This window comes from Aedes albopictus, chromosome 3 (assembly GCF_035046485.1).
Source record: "Aedes albopictus strain Foshan chromosome 3, AalbF5, whole genome shotgun sequence".
NCBI classification, from domain to species: domain Eukaryota; kingdom Metazoa; phylum Arthropoda; class Insecta; order Diptera; family Culicidae; genus Aedes; species Aedes albopictus.
Window position 1 is genome coordinate 166279318 of NC_085138.1, and position 22585 is coordinate 166301902.

At 40.1% G+C, this 22585-nt stretch overlaps 1 protein-coding gene across 2 annotated transcripts in view; it reads left to right on the forward strand.

The window, feature by feature from the left end:
- The window catches only part of LOC109402751 (neuropeptide SIFamide receptor), a 772929-nt gene that overhangs the window by 142559 nt on the left and 607785 nt on the right, over positions 1-22585 (forward strand). For both annotated transcript variants that reach the window (XM_062859970.1, XM_062859971.1), the window contains exon 2: positions 17187-17457. In XM_062859970.1, the coding sequence (XP_062715954.1) occupies positions 17187-17457 (271 nt within the window). The remainder of the gene's footprint in view (positions 1-17186; positions 17458-22585) is intronic.

Sequence of the window (22585 nt, forward strand, 5' to 3'; positions counted from 1 at the left end):
AATGTATGGATGAATTTAACCTTGTAGTTTTATCTGAAAGTTTGCCGAATAACATTGGGGTTGCACACGCATTCCAAAGTCGTGAGCGAGCTGTTAAGGCAACTTTCCACAGCGTGAATGAAATTTACATTCATCGCGTGGAGAGTTGCCTTCACAGCTCGCTCACGACTTTGGTATACGTTTGCGACCCCAATGTTATTCGGCAAACTTTCAGATAAAACTACAAGGTTGAATTCATCCATACATTGTTTTTCGATAGCATGCCTCTGAACTGCGATAATAGCAAATGAATGTAAATCTTTGCAAATGAATGGTCGCAACCTTGGTTTAAGAGATTTACACTTCTAATAATTGCTCTGAAAATGTATTATTAGTCAATGTATTCAATTCAAAAAAAACAAACGGGTAGGGATGATTGTAAAGTTCAAACTAAAAATACAAATTCTATGTATTATACCTAATCAAGTTATCAAACCTCACATGGCGGGGAGAGTGTTAAGTCAGTACAACGGTTCGGATTAAAAAAAAAAGCTGTTCTTTAAATTAAAACACGTTTATCATTGTACTAAGAAATTGAGGGTGGATCGGTATTTCTTTAAAAAAGAGTAAAACAACCTGGAAGCCACTGAAACTGGCACCCCCCAGGCACCCCCTAGGAAAAATCCTAGATACGCCAATGCCGCAGAGGACAAGTTTCTTTCAAAGCAATAGTTATGGTATACAACAATGGAGGGCGTTGTAGGAACGAAACCAAAATGAAACTCTCTTGGAGTAGCAATGGAAATGAGTTACCATAAAATGTGGTCGAAACCAATAGGACAGATCGGTGAAGTACTAGATTTGTAGTAATGAGCTGAATTTTAGTATGGTGAGAAGGTCAATTCTCCGTTTCTGCAATGAAATGGTGCAAAAAGCGTGGGTATTATGATTACTTGCCTAATTTGATGCTGTTTGAGCATAACTTTGAGCAACAGTGTTGTTGTTTTCTCCATTTCTTGCAACATAAACAACATAGTTATCCAAAGTTTTGCTCAAACAGCATCAAATTAGGCAAGGAATCATAATACCCACGCTTTTTGCACCATTTCATTGCAGAAACGGAGAATTGACCTTCTCACCATACTAAAATTCAGCTCATTACTACAAATCTAGTACTACACCGAACGTGCCCCATTAGTACGGGTTCCCTAGTTTGTTGAGCAGGGACGCCTGAATACGCAAATTTTGCGAAGGAACACTCAAAAGTGCAAAGAAGGTCAAATGGAGACTCCTCATCTGACACATTCCAATCAGTCAACTTATGACAAATTCTGCTCATGCTGAGTTTGGTTAGGTGCAATTCTATGTTAAATTATCCATGATCTGTACTACCTAAGTAATCCATCAAACAGAAGCATATCAAATTAATGTTTGAGTTACTTCAGATAATGTAATCATCGACGCAATACGTCCAAATATCAGCGAAAAGATGCTGAATACAAGAGCTTGTTCGAAGGCATCCATACGGAAAGGTTGAAACATATTGTTAATGTTATTCTACGATATAGCGTGCTCGAGGCACGACATTTCATTTATAATGAAAGAAGCAAAAGTTGGTTCACAAGGTAATCTATACAAAAGTTACCCTAAGAAAATGAACTTTTTGAAGTAGAGCCACTTGGGCTACACACGCTTTTTACGCTGAAAATTGATCTGAGGTTTTCTAGCCGTAGCCACTACCCAAACTGGACAGGATTACACTCTTCACAATCACAGCACAAAAAGGAAACATCAACGACAAACCAAATCGGTGTAAATTGAAATACGCCAATGGCGAAAACGTATTAAGCGAAACCATATAGGGTAACTGTACCAATTATGGCACTACATAAGGAAAACTATTTATACAAAAATAACAAGAAGACCAACGAATGTCAACAATATGTTAAAAGCCAGAACTATTTTTAGTATTTATTACAGCGTGTGCCAATGATAGGAACCCTGTACCAGTTATGGCTACATTTTTTAACTTCGGTTCCTTTTCGCACAATTTGCATGCAATTCTTATGGAGTTAGCCATAATTGGTACACTATGGCGAAAAAGGGTGCAAGGAAGCCGAAATTTTAAGGAAAATGATTTATTTCTACCACAATTTGAACAAAATGTGGAGTTTAAATGAGTGCAATCTTCTTTTGTGAACGTGATCTGTTCACATTTTTTTTTTTATTGTTGATTTACATCGTTAAAGGGTGAAAATCAACTACGGCGAATAGTTAGTACTATAGCCATAATTGGTACACTTACCCTAGGTAGCAATGTAAGCTAATAAACAACATTTGAATAATCCCGCTCTTATTTAGCCTAAAATTTGAGACTTAAGAAGGGCAACTGATATTACTCAATACTAAAAGTGATAAACAGAGACACATACCCCGAAGGGGTAATACACAAATTATGTCACGCAAAAATCGACCTTTTTCAACCCCCCCTCCCCCCTGTGTCACACTTTTTGTATGGGACCTCAATTTTTTTTGTATGGGTTGTCACGTTTTGCAAAGCGTGACATAATTTGTGTACGACCCCGAACCAGCCAGTTGGGACGGAATACCAAGAAGCAGAGGAGGTAGAATAATGTCCGAGAAGACAAGCTCAATTGCAAATTTTGTAACTGCAATACCCAAATTCAGAATGGAATCTGCTCACTCCACTTAAATACCTTTCCAAAAATGCATACTGTCGGTCATCATTATCGACCGTGCCAACCTGACCGGAAATAGAAAATCTGCAGCATAATTCCCTCCACTGCTGATGACGTGATGTCTATTTTTATCCTTCCTTTCGGTGGTGCCTTAATCCACGGTGTCTTCCCCCACCGACGGAGCAGTAAAACTGGCAAGAGCTCAACGAATATAACTGGACAGGTCGGTCGGTCGGTTGGTCGGTGTCTGCCTGGCCGCCACTTGGCTGGCTGTCACTCGTGTCTACGTGGAATAGTTTCTGAAACAAAGTTTACCGTAATTCAATTTGAGGATTAAAATTGCCGTAAAACTAGATATTGGGAGAAGGAGAGGGAGGAACTAGAAGAGAGCACGCGCGAGGAAAAACGGAAAGAATGGACGAAACGAAGTCAGAGACTAAAGAATAAAATCCAAAGATGCACTATCATGTTTCAGTGGATGCACTTGAAAAGGCAGAAGAGCGAACCCGAACCTCATCCCCCCGATATTCCGCTGTCAGGGAGACAGTGAACGGTGTGTGGCTTCCGAACAGGAAGGGCTAACATACAACTAATTCCAAAATAAGTATTTTAATACGTTTTTTTTTGTCTTTCTGGAGTAGCATACTAACTGAAGCATTAACTGCTAATGAGCATAGTAGTTTTTGAGGACATCCAAAGTGTACATCAATAGTTGAGAAATCAAGAAAGTTTCTGAAAAGAATTGAGTCTAGACACCCTCAACAAGGTTATGGAAGCTTATTGTGCATTCTAAACCGGCTGAGCTCTTAGTTATTTACTGTGAAAGTTCTCAAACTACATCAAGCTAAGAAACAGGCTCTGTTCCAGTTGAGAGTTCATTATAGAAAAAGAAACATGAATTTCTTTTGGATGATGTGCCAAGCCAAGTCGAGTTTACAATCAAACATAATAGTATGAAATTAGCTCACCAATACAAGTATGTACCCTCTAGCATTCCAATTCAACTTTCTTTTCAGGTGTCCAATGGGTTCACAGAGTTCTTTCGTACGTGAATAGTATCAAACAAAGCCAATGGACAACTTAAACCAAATTTTTAAAGTTTATTTCCACCTGCTCGGGTATTGTAGCATTTACTAGACATCTTCGGTACAACGTACTTCCGGTACATAAAAGTCGGTGCATAAAATTCGACGATCGTCCTCGTAGTCTTCGTCATCATCACCGTCCGCCTTGGTCTCGGTCGAGAGTCGCTCTTTCCAGGCGACTGGCACTGCTGCTGATGCCGCGCTACTACAGTGATAGACATTCGTTTAGCCGAGGCAAAAAAAATTTCAAAAAAGTGTCATGAAACTCATACAAAAGATTTTATGATAAGACTTTTTTATCGTAGTGATAGTATATCTAGTACTGTTTTATAAAAATGTGATACATCACACTTACATATACACTGAAACAAAAACGAGGGTAAAAACCCTTCAAATGTCATTTTTTGCCTAGACATTCGTTTAGCCGAATTGTACAGTTTTTAGAATTCCATAATAAAAACTATCAAATTTCGAAAAATATCTAACAAAGTCATTTTGTATGGTGATCTGCATTATAGATCGACTTGTAAATCATGAATAAGATCGTTTTTGGAAGTGTTGCCATATTAATTTTGAATGCATCTCATATAAATATGTCATAATATTGTAAATGTTTCCAAATTGAGATTTGATGTAGTTATTTTTATCGGAAGTGTTTCAAAAGAATCTAATGAAAGTTTCATGACCAAAACAGGTTGAAAATTTACGAAAAATAATGTTCTTAACAGAAAAAAATAACGCAAACCATCAAAAAATCACGTATTTAAGTATTGTTTTGATGAAATATGATGGTTTCACTTGCATAAACCATATCGTTTACTACTATTACGTCTTCTAATAGCTCCCAATATCTTCTAGACTGTATTCTGGCTGAAATAACATACATTGGACGGCTCATATTTCGAGAAATAGCACCGAAAGTATTCAAATTTCTAGCATGAACTACTTGTTTCATAATTTAGACATTCTTTTCAAATAAATTATGTTAAAAATGAATGTGGTTCACAACCAAGACTCATTTATAATATATTTCTTCACATTGAATGAAATAGGCCAACTGTTCGACCATATCTTGCATTTTTGTATGAGCATCTGCTTTTGAATAAACAGGGTACAAAAATCTGACACTTCTTGTAGTTCTTTCACTTTGCAGTCTTCTAACTCATTTAGTATTGCTAGTATAAAACAGGTATACTCCACAGGCATAAGGGCTCGTCTTTATTTCAATGCAGAACTATTTATTTTAGCTTTTATCAATCCCATTTTAAAGTTCAACCAACCAAAAACCAATATACTCTATTTTTTCATGACATTTTATGCAATAATTTGAACATTTCTAACAATAATTCTGTGCCATATTTTCGAAACTGCTAATCTAGCTTACGTTTAAGTGTTTACAGAAATCATTTTTCTTAAATAAATTTGTTTATCGTCGCTTCTCCTTATCGGGACATTTTTTACAATATTTCTCTGAATTACACAAATAAATAAACTTTTAAGGTCAATTATCTTGCTAACACGTCATAAACTAAATGCCTTGGAGTATATCCTCGAAATATACCCAAGAAATTGCAAAAAATCTATTGAAAACCAATTTTTCATTTACCTCGGCTAAACGAATGTCTAGGCAAAAAATGACATTTGAAGGGTTTTTACCCTCGGTTTTCTTTCAGTGTATATGTAAGTTTAATGTATCACATTTTTATAAAACAGTACTAGATATACTATCACAACGATAAAAAAGTTTTATCATAAAATCTTTTGTATGAGTTTCCTGACACTTTTTTTGGTCTCGGCTAAACGAATGTCTATCACTGTATAGTTTCAGTTCCGCGCACTTCCTGACCTTGATTGCAAATTATTCCGAGTGCGCTTTATTCCAGCAGCCAGCCAGCAGTGCGGCGTGGCGGGTGAAACAAAAGCTATACTATACGCTATAGATATGTGCACCACCTCTAAGATATTTTACCCGTAAAGTTGATTCCCGGCGTCTCGTCGATCAGCTTCCAACCAGCTCTCACTTCTTGTTCCTTGTTTTCCGTTCGTTTGATGCAACTTTTACAACACCGATTCTTGCAAAAGCAATGCATCATTCAACGACAAAATCGGATTCGAAAAGACGAATAGAAAAACGAGCCTGCCGGTGATGTATTTAGGCAGTGGTGTTCATTCAGCAGCCCACGGACCGCATGCGCTCTTCCAAGGTTTCAAATGCAACTCGTGGAGCACTTTGGGATTAATGAACATTTATCAAGCATTATCACAAGCAGCACACATGTCATATAAGAGTTACGACAGCGCAGGTTTCAGTTGTATAGAAGTTGATTTGACGTTATCCTAGAACTGTGTTAGAAAAACACAGATTTGTGTTTTGCTTGGGATGTAAAATAACTTAGGGTCTGAGTGCCATATGTAATGTCACACTCCCGATTTCATCTTATTCGAAAACAAGCGATTACGGTACGGTACGGTACGTTGTTTTCGTTTTCATGCGTGCTCATCTATATATATATATACATAAATTTCTGTCTGAAATTTTGTATGCGAGTTTTTTTTTGGGACCGGGTTAGGTTCCTAGCATGGTGTCCCATAGGCAAACCGCGACTACAAAGGGTGCTTAGCCAAGCGACTCGTACCGAGGAATGAGTGATTGGGGGGGGGGGGTTTGTTTAAAAAAGATGCTTTATCGTAAACGGAGCCTGTGGGGTACCTGGGCCACCCCCTACAGTATTTCGCAGGGCTCTGGCGTGGTAGAGCTCTTTCCCAGTGCAACTCGTGGGAATAACTATTGAGACAAATTTAAAACAAACAAATAAATCAGGAGGTAGTGGTAGTGGCAAGGCTTACCCCTTCACAAAGAGTGGGTTGGCATTAAGGAGAAGCGAGGAAGCAGGAGCTGCTCCAGCGTGAGAGCTTCGATTCATTCCCCGGTGGCTAGCCTGCAGGTGAAGATGTTGGATGGAGCGTGGATGATGAGGGCCATCAACCAAAAGCGAGAAGGGCTGTCCGCGATCGAGGTGGCTGAGCAGCAGCTTAGCAAGATCACCGACTTTGCGTCCACGAAGCCCAACATAAGTAAGGACTTGGAAATGGCCCTGTTGTGACTTCGTAAGTCGATGGCAGATGTCAAGTAGGATCACGTGAGACTTGTGAAGACTGCATCAGCGGCGGAACCGGCGAAAGTAAAGGTTACGAGATCTATCTAAACGGAGGCCTCCGCTTTCGCAGGAAGTCCAAAAGATGTGGCGGATGCGACAGCTTGTGATAAGCACTCGCAGAAGCGGGTGAGGAGCTGTCTGGCGGTGCCCGCAAGGCTAGGAGAATACTAATCCCGAAGGTTGGCAGCAATGCTAGGAACCCCAGTCAGGCGTCCAGGAAAGCTGAGAAGGGTGTGCCTGAAAAGGCAGGTCCGTCCCGGATGGAAGGGAACAAGGGGTTGCGACCGTTGTTAGGCCCTCAGCAACCACAGAGTAAGGTGAACCAAGGGGAGGACCCCCCTTTGGACGAAAGTGGAGCGGAAGAGGTAGAGAAGAAGAGAGACGCCAAACAAAAAAAGCATAAAACAGTAGGTGCTAAGCGCGAAAAAGGCGACGGGCTCGTCATCAAGACCGAACAGTCTAGGTACTCGGACGTCTTGAAGGCGATGCGAAGCGACGCCAAGCTCGTGGACTTGGGAGCCGACGTGCGTAGTGTCAGACGTACTCGTACAGGTGAAATGATCGTAGAGCTGAATTGCTACAATGATCGCAAGGGCGCCGTCTACAATAAGTTGGCGGAAGAGGACCTTGGCGAAGGGGTAGAGGTGAGGACTCTTACAGCACTCTGAAGGTGAAAAACCTAGACGAGGTCACCGAAGCGGAAGAACTCGTCACGGCACTGGGGCAACAGTGTGACGTGCAGATGATCACCGCAGCTGATCGGCTATGGAAGGGGCCGACAAGGACACAGTAGCCTTGGTTCAGCTTTCTGTGGCGGACGTAAAAATGTCCGTTAAAATAGGGAGAATCAATGCAAGCTGGTGCGTATGTCATCAGACCTTTCACGAGCCAACGGAGATTTGTTTCAGGTGTTTGAAACCAGGACACAACCCAAGTAACATTTTCAGTTTTATGAAACACTAGAGGATTATTATAAACCTAATTCAATAAAACTCTAGCAAAAGCAACATTATCCGCATTGCTTCTACCATAACCTCAGGAAGATTACAATCTTGCTAGTTGGCCCATCCTGGTAAAGGTTTTGAAGTGTATTCAACAAAAGTAATCCAGCATTTGCAGTGACCATTTCTAGAGTACTCTACCTAGGTAAATGCTATCCCCACTATTAATAACTTTCATCGTAACTATTCTGAATTTATAAATTATAAAAACAAAACTGCTAGAAAAATAATGCAAATAATACGTTCCAAGTTTGCAAATTTCGCACGGTGAATATTTATCGTATAGTGCCGCCACATCAATTGCCCAATGAAATTTATTGTGAAATGTGATAGTAAATATGTGAAAAAATAAGCGCCCTCTTCGAAATTGATAATATAACATAAAAATGCCACCTGAAAACATGCTTAAAAATCATCACCAAACAAGAAAAAATCAACAATCCAATATGTCGGCGGCGAAAATATATATTTTTCTACCATCTCCAGTTTGCTTTCATAAAAGCATCATTTAACGCATAATGTCTTGTGATTGCATTTGTTATGATAACCTGCAAGCTAGATGGTTACGTTAAAAGCTAGTATAAAACCGTTTCGTTATTTTTTTACTTATATTAAGACTAAACAGAAACCTGTTAAAAATTTTACAGCTGCAGTGATGTTTACATTTGAACCATCCATTCCAGTGAGGGTCCCTCATTTTAGATTTGATTATTATCGAAGTGGTTAAAAACGGCAGAAATTACATTTAGATTAACTAGAGATGCCGGCTATGAACCTCCTTCATGATGTGGTACTGGTTAGCACCTCGTGAAGTGCCCCGTTTGCGATTCCGTCCCTGGTTCTGTTTGACATTCACGGCCTGGAGAATGTCAAGATCAACTTCCACCCAAAGCTAGCTTTGGTTGGAAACATAGATTCTGGCTGGCTAGCGCGAGAGTGCCATTACAGGAAGTGAATTATAGGCCAAAAACGAAGATGGCACTCGATCAGCAGGCAGCCGCTGATCAGCTGGCTTAAGTGCCGTTTGATCTTAGATAAAACCGTTTGGCTTACTCGTGTCTTTTATAATAACAAAGTACATTTATAAAATAATTTATCACAACAATCATAAGTCTATGTTTGTAGTTTTGAATGAACGGTTCTCTAGAGTAACAGAATGCTATGATAAACTTATTTTAAATACTGGTTTTTAAATTTTGGCTACAAAAGGTTATGAAAACAGATAGAGGTAAGATTTTGAACTGTGGTTGTTTTGCATATTCAAATGCTTCCTGTAGGCAATACAGCATGTTTGCTGCTATAATAAAACCCTTATAAATTACCACGAAAGCTGAAAGGTTGTCAATTTGTTACTTGGGAAGTCATGGGACTGCAAAAGGCCTGACAGGATCAAACTGTGTAGGAGATGCGGCGCCGAAGGTCACGGCACAAGGCTGCACGAGTCCATCCATTTGTCTGATTTGCTCCGGGAAATCTGTTAACAGGTACCGAACGGGTGTTCCAAGGTGCTCACCTAGCCTTTAATAAATCCGTAGTGAACTAATCACAGTGTAAGTAACGCAGCAGAACCTGAACCACTGTGACGCAGCTCAGCACATGCTTTGAAAGGCGGTTTCTGAGTGGGGGACTGATATCGCCATCATAGCGGACCCATACCGAGTACCCGCCGGCAACTGCAATTAGGTCGCGTATAAGAGATGAACCAACCTAGGGCTGAAAATCTCTATAATAAAGTAATAATAATAATAATAATAATTAGGTCGCGGATGGGTCCAGAAAAATGGCGGCGACATGGACGACGGGTAAATATCCTATCCAGGAGTTGGTGTCTACTATCTATGAGGGCTTCGTGTTAAATCGGGGTCTTTTTCTGTAGCTATTAAGCGCTTCTACGGTGGCCGATCGAGCAGTTCACGCAGATGCTGGATTGTATGACAACCGTGCTAACATGACGAAGGCCTGTGGTAATATCGGGTGACCTCAATGCCAGCGGAGTCAGATTTTGATAGAGACACTGAACGTACTAGATGTCGACCTGTGATGAGATGTCGTACTAGATGTCGTGGATGAGCTCCACGAAACTGGAATGGTCGGACCGCCGGTGAATGCTTAAAAAAAGTACATGCTGGTATGCGGAACCGGACACGACTTAGAAATACCATCATGAAAGGTGGCGATATTTTCGAGGTAATGAAGAAGGTAGACATCTCGGATCCTATAAAGATTCAAAAAATTGTTCATTCAGATTGTAAAGTATTAGCATCCGCGTTGCGATGATGGTCAAGGGGGTAGTTAAGCAATTTCCAATATTCACGTTAATCCTTTTTCCACTGCAGCGTGCCATCGTACTAACTGAAGAAAAAAAAAAGTGGAACATCAAAAGCGCATCCCTCCGTCTTTTCCGCGCTGAAATCGATGAAAATAAATTATTTTACTTCCATGCCATCAGATACGCCAGTCGCTTTGCTGGATAGTGAACTCTAGCTATAGCCAACTCCATGGACCAGCAGTCAGTCTGTGTTGGTCGTCCCGCAGTCCATCAGGTGAGGTGTGAGTGCTTTTGCAATAATGCTCTGTATTTGAGAGGCGCTTGCCATTTTTTGTTGTCAGTTATTGCTGACTTCGTGAAAAAAGGTGGAAGCGAATAAAAATGAAATTATATTTTTTATAATGACTAACTGCTGCGGGACGAAGTACTATCGAGCTTTGATCGATGTATGATCCGGAAAATTTATGGCTTTTGCTTTGACGAATGAATTAATATATTTGCGTTAGTTGTCAATAAGTTATTGGTTCGGCGAACGAGAATCAATCAAAGTTATTTCTATTTTTACGCATAATTTTCGAATCAGCTAGACAGGTTTGTATGATGTACACTATCTTTGAACCCTAATTGTATTGAGTTTCATGGAATGTTCTATCTATTTGTAACAATTTGGCATCCGGCATGACCTGTCCACTGCATCCTTCGGGAATCGGGATTAAGCCTTTTTCTGGATGCTGGATTCGACGAACAGCGAACTAGCGATTAACTCTTTCCTGTCACATGCCCTTCACCTGAACACCGCCAAAAATCGTCTTTGACATTACAGGCATACCTCGATATTCCTTTCGAGAAGGAGCGCCAAAAACTCCATACAAATGGCTAAACTTTAGCTCTCCAGAAATCTTAGATTTGCTAACAAAATAACAATTGTTGTTCCTCATTTGAAAGAACTACTCTTTATCTTTCGATTTTTAGCTTTAACTAGATAAAATAGAAATAAAAAATTTGCGACAGATAAAACTTTTTCATGTTTTACGGTTTTCGTTCAACTTGGTCCCACATGCAATGAAAACGAAAGTTTTTTTTTGCACATACACATTACACATATAAGTAATAGCTCAATTACTAAAATACTTTGTAAAGTTTACGTCACCGTCGAATCTTATATATTACGATTGTTGATTATTTTCGGTGAAACACACACTAAAACTCGATAATACATAACGTTTCGGCCTACTCTACTTCAGCCGTCATCAGATATTTTATGTAGAGTAAAGTGGGGCAAAAGTTCGAGTGGGGCAAGAGTTTCTTTTGAAGTTTTTGAACTCAATTCAAATTATTTCTTTCGGGTGTCAAGGTTGTTCGAAGCCTTTTTGAAAAAGAGTCTGTCACTCAAAAAAATATTAAAATTGATCAATATTTCGAAAAGTTATGACAAAATGTTGGTTTTTGATCAAAAAATTGTAATATGCGATGATCCTTCCAACGCATGGAATGGAATTGTAATGAAATCGAATTCGATATTTCATTTTGGGGCGTAACTAGGTATATTTTGAAGATGCTTTAGCATGTATAACTTTTTGCAAAAAAGATTTGGAAATCGTATTTTACACATAGTGGGGCAAAAGTTCGAATTGTGGGGCAAGAGTTCGAGTCATGTAGCAACTTTAGGTAAAAACCTGAAATTCTGCAAAATGTACATATTATTTCTAAAAATGATGGAATTAGTGAGAAAATTCGATCAAAGTTTAAAAAAAGTTGTTTTATCTGAATTTGGCGGAAAACTACTAATTTTTGGTGTGGTAAATTTAATCCTGATTCGGGTAAAAGCCAGATCGAACTTTAAAGTGTATTCCAGTTCCAACATCAAATATTAATGGGTTTCGAGTATTCCTATTACCAAAGTGTCAAAATAGTGTGCTACGGTTAGAGAAATTCCACAAACACCAGATTCGAACTTTTGCCCCAATGGTGGGGCAAGAGTTCGAATAAAACGCACACATACAAAAAGTGTTGTAACTCGAACTTGAAAAGACATTTGGCGTAGCTTTGTTCAGCAAAATTTTAGCTCATGGATGGTAGAATCACCACACGGTATTCATTTATTTTCATATGCTTCGATGTTTTGGAAAACAATGAATTTTCTACTAAGGTCGAACTTTTGCCCCACCTTACTCTATCAATAGATCACCACCAGTGTGTATTGCAACCATACTGGGTGACCAATAACTTTTCACATAAGCGAAAATCACATTCTCATTCTGGGGTAACTTTGAAAGTGCCCTGAAAAACACATCAAATCCCAAACAATTATTATAAATTGCAATCTTAAGAGTATCAATATAATGGGAGAAGCCGTATCGAACATATAGGATTGAAATTTTAATACAAAACATGAAGAATTTAATCAGCATATTAAAGTGAGTTTTGTGGAGTACTGTATGAAAAGCTCAGTAATTTAGCTATCAAAAACCAATATCTTTGTAAAAAATATATTTTTACGGTACATCAACATATGATTTAAGGCTACGAATAATGTGTTCTCTTTATTTCAGTTGTTTTTGAATTTTAATTCACAAATTCTGAAAACAGCAGTTTAAATTTGGCCTGTCCATAAACTACGTAGACTCAGAGGGGGAGAGGGGGTGGTCTGAGATTGGCAAATTTAAGTCTACCTAGTTTATGGACAGCGCCTTATTGAAAGGGCATTGCATACTTTTAGGCGTTTATCGGTGTATGGAGATTTCTTTCCTTATTTACAAAATTGATTCCAATTCGTAAAAACAAACTATGATCGATCTACCGGAAATAAGTGGCCATTCTGGCGCGGTAAAGGCTGGGTATGCTGCGTAATTCAGATCCCATTGTGATCCACTATCCTCTGCCCAGCAACTCATATCCCTACCTCCTCGCGATACCGGCCGGAAACTATGATCAAGATCGGGTAACCAACCCCGGTGGGGGGGTTTGCTTCGGTAAACCTGAGCGTCTGTTCTCCAGGAGGAGCGGCTCACAACAGCGTCTGATCCCCATGTTAGGGGCGGCTGATCTACGTCCGAGTGCCAGGGAAGGACTCTAAGCTCAACTGTGCACTATGGTCCTCCGGAAAGTAGGGGGTTGGTGTCAGGCCCTACGAGCCAGTCGTAAAAACCATTGTAACGGAAAATCAGCAACAGAATAATACGAACCGAGACCAACGGCAACGACTCCAGCGAACAAAAAGGATTTGCGATTGGAAACTCGGTACGTGGAACTGCCGATCTCTCAACTTCATTGGGAGCACCCGCATATTCGCCGATCTATTGAAGGACCGCGGGTTCGGCATCGTAGCGCTGCAGAGGTGTGTTGGACAGGATCCATGGTGCGAACGTTTAGAGGTAATCATACCATCTATCGGAGCTGCAGCAACACACGCGAGCTGGGAACAGCTTTCAACGTGATGGGTGATATGCAGAGGCGCGTGATCGGTTGGTGGCCGATCGATGAAAGAATGTGCAGGTTGAGGATCAAGAGCCGATTCTTCAGCTTCAGCATAATAAACGTGCACAGCCCACACTCCGGAAGCACTGGTGATGACCAGAGATGGAAGATGATGAAGATTGCAGATGAGCAGACACAAACCAAAACAAACACACTCGTGAACAACAGGGGCCCGAGAATACTCGCACTTTTTTATTCGTGAGTAAACGAAGCTGACAAGCACTCGCATGTGATTCGCGAAGCTTCGTGAGTTTTTTGCATTTTGACGAAAAACGCATTTTAACGACCGGCAGAGCTGCTTTTCAGGCACAATGAAGCATAAAGCATTAGTTTGTGTTGGATAATCACTGGATTTGATATTATAACCACAACAAAATGCACTTTCCGCACCTCCACTGGTTCTTCACGAATAAAAACTCATGATTGTTTATGTTTTTGTTTTGTTTCTTACTCATGAAGCAGGCGGGTGCGAATAAACTCACACACTGTTTACTCTTGGAATCGTGAGTAAGCCTTGTGTTGGCTTTACACTCGCGAATTGCTTTATGATGAGAGTAATTCGATCACTGATGATGACAAGGACGCATTTTACGCGCAGCTCGAACGCGAGTACGACCGCTTCCCAAGCCACGACGTCAAGATCATATAGGAGATTTGAACACTCAGGTAGGCCAGGAGGAGGAATTTAGACCGACGATTGGTAAGTTCAGCGCCCACCAGCAAACGAATGAAAACGGTCTACGACTCATTGATTTCGCCGCCTCCGAAAATATGGCCATACGTAGCATCTTTACCGTTACACCTGGAGATCACCACAGCAGACGGAATCCCAAATCGACCACGTTCTGATTGACGGACGGCATTTCTCCGACATTATCGACGTCAGGACCTATCGTGGCGCCAACATCGACCCCGACCACTATCTGGTGATGGTCAAACTGCGCCCAAAACTCTCCGTCATCAACAATGTACGGTACCGGCGACCGCCACGGTACAACCTAGAGCGACTGAAACAACCGGATGTCGCCTTAGCATACGCGCAGAATATCGAGGCCGCGTTGCCAGACGAGGGCGAGCTCGATGAGGCCCCTCTGGAGGACTGCTGCAGTACAGTGAAAGCAGCCATCAATGACGCAGCCGAGAGCACCATCGGGTACGTGGAACGGAATCGACGGAACGAATGGTTCGACGAAGAGTGCAGAACGGTTTCGGATTAGAAGAACGCAGCGAGGGCAGTATTGCTGCAACAAGGGACTCGACAGAACGTGGAACGTTACAAACAGAAGCGGAAACAGCAGACCCGCCTCTTTCGGGAAAAAAGCGCCGCCTGGAAGAAGCGAAGTGTGAAGAAATGGAACTGCTGTGCCGTTCCCAAGAAACACGGAAGTTCTATCAGAAGCTCAACGCATCCCGCAACGGCTTCGTGCCGCGAGCCGAAATATGCAGGGATAAAGAAGAAGGCCTCTTGACGGACGGACGCGAGGTGATCGAAAGGTGGAAGCAGCACTTCGATCAGCACCTACACGGCGTGGAGAGCGTAGGCACGGGAGCCCACGGCAGCGGAGGAAACGATCACGCCAGTGCAGCGGAGGTCGGAAATGACCCAACTCCCACGCTGAGGGAAGTTAAGGATGCCATTCACCAGCTCAAAACCAACAAAGCAGCTGGTAAGGATGGTATCGCAGCTGAACTCATCAAGATGGGCCCAGGAAAGTTGGCCACCTGTCTGCATCGGCTGATAGCAGGTCCAGGCTTGTAAACATTCGACACTTTTCACTACCTTCGTTTCGTTGCCGCGGTCGGGTGTCAGCTTGCTTTGTTTCATTCGAGCGCGACCGCTACCTCTTACACACAACACGAGCGGCAGAACGAAGATCAATAAACAAAAAAGTGGATCAAGTCATCGTCGTCTGACACGGTGACATTTGTCTAATTCCAGCTTTTCGCAAGATTTCGGCCAATTTTGATTAAGATTGGTATAATATTAGTTTATTCGTGTGTGGTAAACCGATTACGACACATACATTTATACAAAACAGCTCTCTTTATGGGAAGACAGGAATAACAAAAACCGAACCATCTCCCGAGGACGCAATCGTGGTCAAGCGCATTCATTTGACATTTTTGTTCCGGACAGTAGTTTGATCGCTTGTGTTGCGAATGTTGGAGACAAATGCAGCTGAATATCGACAAAAAGGTGTCAAAGACTGTGATCGCTAACAAGACTGAGCAGGTCCCAACGCATCACCAGTTCATCGACTTCAAAGCGGCGTACGACAGTATCGACCGCGCAGAGTCATGGAGAATAATGGGCGAAAACGGCTTTCCTGGGAAGCTGACTAGACTGGTTAAAGCAACGATGCACGGTGTGCAAAACTTCGTAAGGGTTTCAGGTGAACTATCCAGTTCATTCGAATCTCGCCGGAGACTGAGACAAGGTGACGGACTCTCATGTCTACTATTCAACATCGCTCTGGAAGGTCTGATGCGACGAGCCGGGCTCAACAGTCGAGGAACGATTTTCATAAAATCCGGTCATTTTGTATGCTTTGCGGACGACATGGACATTATTGTCAGAACATTTGGAACGGTAGAAGAGCTGTACACCCGCCTGAAACGCGAAGCAGCAAAGGTCGGACTGGTGGTGAATGCCTCAAAAACAAAGTACATGCTGGTAGGCGGAATCGAACACGACCGGATCCGTCTGGGTAGTAATGTTACGATATACGGGGATACTTTCGAGGTGGTGGAGGAATCCGTCTACCTCGGATCCTTACTGACGGCTGACAACAACGTGAGCCGTGAAATTCGGAGCACATCATCAGCGGAAGTCGGGCCTACTACGGGTCGAAAAAGATTCACCCACGCACCAAATGCACCATGTACAAATCGCTAATAAGACCGGTGATCCTCTACGGGCACGAGACATGGACCATGTTCGAGGAGGACCTGCAAACACTCGGAGTTTTCGAGCGACGCGTGCTAAGGACGATCTTCGGCGATGTGCAGGAGAACGGTGTGTGGCGGAGAAGGATGAACCACGAGCTCGCTGCACTTTACGGCGAACCAAGCATTCAGAAGGTGGGCGATATCTTGAAACTCTAGTGACTTGCGATAATCTTGTTAACAGCATGGTGAAAAGGCATCTTGCAGCTGCGGTTATGAGTTTTTACGGGCTCCGTAACCATCTGATGTTTCATAGTTTGCAGACAAACACAAAATTCGCCTAAGGACACAATATTGAAAGGGACTGGAAGCGACTGGTAGTTGTGGTAATTAATTAGAATTTCACAAAAAATTACTTTTATAATTTAAAACGAAGAAAGTTCAAAGTAGAGGTAACACCTTTACACCACACCCTAGAAGCCGCCATCCGTGTGTGAGTGCGTCACAGCGCCATCACATCCGTTTCCATTTTCAGGCTCATCCATCCCAGCTTGGTCCAGCTTACGGCTGCCTAGTGCCCGTCCAAATTTATAACTGTCTTACTCTCTGTTCCATTTCTTTTCTGCTTGCAGGCCCAGGAGACGACAGCGAACGACACCGGTCCGTACGAGGAGTACGAACTGTTCTACCGGCACTCGTCCACCATGACGGCAGTGTACTGTGTGGCCTATTTTGTGGTGTTTATCGTGGGTTTGATTGGGAACAGTTTCGTCATCGCGGTGGTCTTCCGCGCGCCCCGGATGCGAACCGTGACCAACTTCTTCATAGTGAACCTGGCCGTGGCGGACGTGCTGGTCATAGTGTTCTGCCTGCCGGCGACGCTCATGAGCAACATCTTCGTGCGTAAGTACACCACCATACCAACCAACTTTATCATGTTAGTTACCTAGATGAACAGCCGGAATCAAAACCATCCGGCATCGTGCGCTGCCGATATTTGACAAGACGGTGAACCTGTGCCATTGTGCATTTTGATTATGCGATGATTCTGACTGATGAGTACCTCCGACGAATATTTTCATTCATGGACCCATGCCATCCCGATCCGATTCAATAGAATGAAGTATTGTGTTCAAACAGGAATCTAACATACCTATTTCCCCATTTTCATGTTCGGGAGTTGTATGACGATGGCAGTAGCAAGCAGCATATGGAAAGCTTCTTGCATCAGTAATGCAATGTTGGTTTCCGCTCTTTTCGGATTTGCTGCGAACTTTTGAGTGCAGTTTCTGATGGTGGTGTGGTGATGCTTCCCCTCTCTTGCCATCAGCCAGCAATTGTGTGCACTTTGATGGGTGGGTTTGGGAATGGTAACCAATATCTTTTTCGCTTCATTGTTACACACATATATCACAAGAGGTGCTGCATACACGGATCTACTACTCGGAGGAAATGACAAGTTTCGGGATGATAGTGGCGGAGGACGCAGATTATTTGAAATTGAAATCATTCTCGTGTATGCACTGAATATGGTCGTCGGGAGGGATGATTGAAGAGATAACAGCGAAGAAAGTTGGTGGATTATTTTAGATGTAATATTATCCGAAAATGTAAAAGAGATGTCGTGCATTGGAATTGAATTTCAGAGTGATTTAAAAGTGTGCACGGGAAAAAATACAACTCCGAGTTAATGACAAAAATGCTGTGAAATCATAAAATATGCCACTTTATGATATCATGACTTCGAGTCATTATATCATGACTTTTATGTAGTATGTATAGTCATGGTTGCCAAAGACGTTACGACAGATCTATTATTGCTTTCATTCATAAAAAATCACGACTCTGATACATAGAACTATGCCACTGAATCATTAAACCAAAACGTAGAGTCACTTTTTTTTTAATTCTTTAATAAAGTAAATTTTCCTCCGTAGGAGGGTCTATCACTAGCACGTGGCATAATTTCAATCACTCTTTTGTGGATCTCATTCCTTTCGCACCATTTAACATACAATGACTGACCAGAGTTAAGGACGAGGTTGCTAGAAAACAAAGATGGCCGCCATTCATTTTATTCAAAATTTTTCGAGCACAAATCTTGAGATCCTTCAAATGAATTGCTTTGAAATTACTACGCGAAGCTTTCTTTCTCGCAGTGAACTACAAGTAGCAATTTCAGAACAACGCGTTTGATCAATCTTCAGATTTGTACTCCAGAAAAAGAAAGGCAAAATGTGTTGTTATGATAGGGAACGTTGTTGAGGATTCACCGTAAGATTTTTTTTTCTTTCGCTGAAAAGTAATTGTAATCAGGGTTGGTTACAATCACAAAAAAAAATATCTGTAAGAAATCATATATGATAAGCACAAGTTTCATAAATAAGAATCATCATGATTCTTGAGTACATGCGGCATGAAATCATGACTCAATTTACCGTTTTTTTTATCAATTAAACCGGAATTATAAACAACAAATACTAGTTTCATGAGTCCATGCAACTATTAATTCTTCTTAGCACTATACTTGGAAAACGTAACGTCGAGGTTACAACAAGTCATGATGTCAAGGCATTTTTTATGGTGTATTAATCATAATATGGAAACAAACATTCATCGCAGAACCATGACTCATTATGCCGGTTTCTGGTTCCAAATCCCGTGTGTCATCTGAGTAATTCTCGCTGATACCTACCTACTATTTACACCTTGAACATGTTTTAAATGATGAATTTGTAAAAGTCATCGCCAAAAATAAAGAAATCGCATTATTTGGTTGTTAAAATTGATGGACTCCTTGGACTTGGTTACAGCCACGAAAACTTTGGGAATTCTTCGACTTCGGTTTAATACCATCTTAGCAACCATCGATTTTCAAAATTTTTGCTCAAATCGAAAGCTAGGACATTTTAAAACAATCTATCCGAAAATAAGAGTGTTCATTTATCCGATCAAAGGTTATCTGCAGTTTTGCAAACCATGTCATGATTTCTCCATACATTTTTTAGAGGCCCGTTAACGACACGCAACAGAGTTTACGTCCTCTGACGAAAGTACCTAACGTATTCTTGAATAAATCTTCTAAGGAATGAAAGATACTTCGGTAATTTCTCTGTGGATTCCATTGGAATTCATTTCAGCGCAGAAATTTTAAATATGTTTTTTATTATTTCAAGTATTCATCCTTGGAGTGTAGAATTAGCATTTAAGTTAAAATAAACGTTAATAAAAACAAAAAAAAAAAATATTCCTCCTTTGAATACATCTGCAATTAAGGATTTCCATGTAATACGTTACATAATTTTTCATGAATTCATTAATAATAACGTTCTTGGATTGTGCAATAATTCGTTCTGAAATTCTCCAAGAAATCTTTTCCTGAATTGATTTTGAAAATCATTCTGATATGCTATGATAAATTCCTTCAATGTTTCCTTCAGATAGTTTTCCACGGATTCCTTAAGAAGTCCCTTCATGTTTTTTTTGTGTTTAAAACTTTTCCCTGAACTTGTCAAGATTTTTTTCCTGGAGTTCCTTCGTTGAACCTGTCAAAGATATATTAGGGAATCTTTCAGATATTCATCCAAGAATTTCTGTAGAAATTTTACCAAATGTTTCATTGAACAGTCTTCAACGCGTTTTTTCGGAAATTTCTCAAGAGATTACTTTAAAGTTTCTTGATATCTTATTATGGAAATCTTTTATTGAATTCAATAAACATTGCTTTAAAAATCTTTCAAAGATTTGCCAGGATTCCTCTCTAGGGAAATAAAAAGATCTCCCAGGGAGTCCTTAAGATGTTCATCTATGAATTTCTACAACGAATTCTTCGAATGTTCTTTTAAACAGTCTTCAACGCGTTGCTCCATATATTTCTCCACTGGTTCAATAAAAAAATCTACAGAAGTTCTTTCTGAAATTCTTCTAGTGGTTGCTCCAGAATTTCCTGGAAAGATTTCTTAGGAAACTTTCAATGGAATTTCAAAAATCCTTCAAAGATTCTTTCAAAAAATTTCCCAGCTCTGGTTCCTGGAAGTTTTTTAAGAAATTCTTCAGAAATTGTCTACAAATCACGCAAGAAATTTCTCCATGTAAAATCCATTAGAAAATCTTCCATTGATTCCTTAATAATGTCTTCTAGGTTTTCAGCCAGAGATACATTCACAAAATATCAGTAATGCATTCGTTATTCTGTAATTATTGCCTCGCGATTCCATCGAAAAATCCTTCAGCGTTTTTTTTTTCAAAAAATTTGCCAGGGATTCTTTAAGAAATTTCTCTGAGAATTCTATCAGAAATTTCTCTGTGAAATATTTAATGGATTGCTTTAGAAATTCGAGCAGAGTTTTCTTGTGAAATTCTTTAAGAAAATCCTCAAAAATCACCTCCAGGGATTCTTACAGAAAATCTTTAAGTTATTCTTTGAGAAGTTCCTATGGTGTTTTTTTCTAAAATTCCTCTAGAATGTTTGCCAATAACTCTTTTAGGAAAAAATCCTTTATCTCTTCCGAAATTGTTCCATGGTCCCGCCATGCCCTTTAAAAAAATCCTCTTGGATTTCTTTTAGAAAATCTTTTCCGGTTCTAGAAACACCTCTTGAGATTTTTTTAGAAATTCATTTATGGAGTGCTTGAGAAGTTTTCCATTTAAAACTTCAGAATGTCTTTTAGAGCTTACGTATATTTTTTTTCCAAACACGTTTCTTCAGAAATTTCTTTAGTGGTTCAATAAAAAAATCTCCAGAGATTCCTACAGAAATTCTTCTAGAGACTGCTCCAGAATTTTCTTGAAGGATTCCTTAGGAAATATTCCGGGAAGTTGAGTAAACATAGCTTCATGGATTCTTTTAAAAAAATTTCAACGATTCCTCCAGAAACTTCCCCAGCACTGTTTTCAGGGAAATATTCAGAGAATTTTGCAGAAATTTGTCTAAGGATTATTCGGGAATATTTTTCCAAGGATTCCATTAGAAAATCTTCCATGGAATTCTTGGTTATTTCTTCCATTAATTTTCCTAGGATTATTTAAGATATTCTTCAAGGGATTATTTTGAAAAGTTCTCTGAGAAATGCTTCTGAAATTCTTTCAGAAATACCTCCGCAAAATATTCCATAGATTGCTTTAGAAATTTGTCTAAGGGTTTCTACTGAAATTCTTCCAAGAATTTCTTAAGGGACTCTTTCAGAAAATCTTTGAGGAATTTCTATAGTGATTCGCTCAGAATTTTTTCTACAGGTTTCTACAGAGTATTCTTAAAACATTCTTTCGGTAAATCTAGCATAAATCTCTCCCGAAATTTCTCCATGGCACATCAGTGCTTCTTTTAGAAAAAAACCCTTAGGAACTTCTGTAAGACATTTTTTAACGGATTCTTTGAAATATTCAGAAGGATTTTTTTTAGAAAATCGTGCTTGGATTGCTTAAGATTTTTTTCTATGAAAATATACAAAAATTCTTCTAGTTTTTTTTTTTCATTTTTTCCAGAGTTTCCTTGAAGCGTATTCTTATAAATCCCTTCAGAAATTTATCAAAATATTCTCTTTTAAAACCTTCCATGATTTTTATTGAAATGCTTTCGTAGATTGTTTCGGAAATTCCTGCGGGGGTTCTTTAAAAAAGTTGAATGAATCCTTTCAGAAATTCCTCCAGCAATTGCTTAAGAATATTGGAAATTATAAATATTTCTTCCAAAATTTCTCCCAAGTTTCTCTTGAAATTTTTTTAGGGATTCATTTAAAAATTTCCATGAAGTTAAGAAATTCCTCTAGAGTTTATTCCAAAACCTTTCAGATATTCCTCTAAAAAATGTACTCGGATTCCATCCACAATTGCTCCGAGGATACTCGTAGAAAATCTTTTTTTTTTTTTTTTATTCCTTGTTGGGTATATAAGTCACTGCGACCTGTTTTTAGATCTATTGTGACAAATGCCCCAGTTTTGTTTAGCTATGTCAAGTTGACGTATCACCATTGGAGTTAGCAATAATCAAACCTTGACTGTAAGCATGATCCCAACACGGTGCCACAGTTCG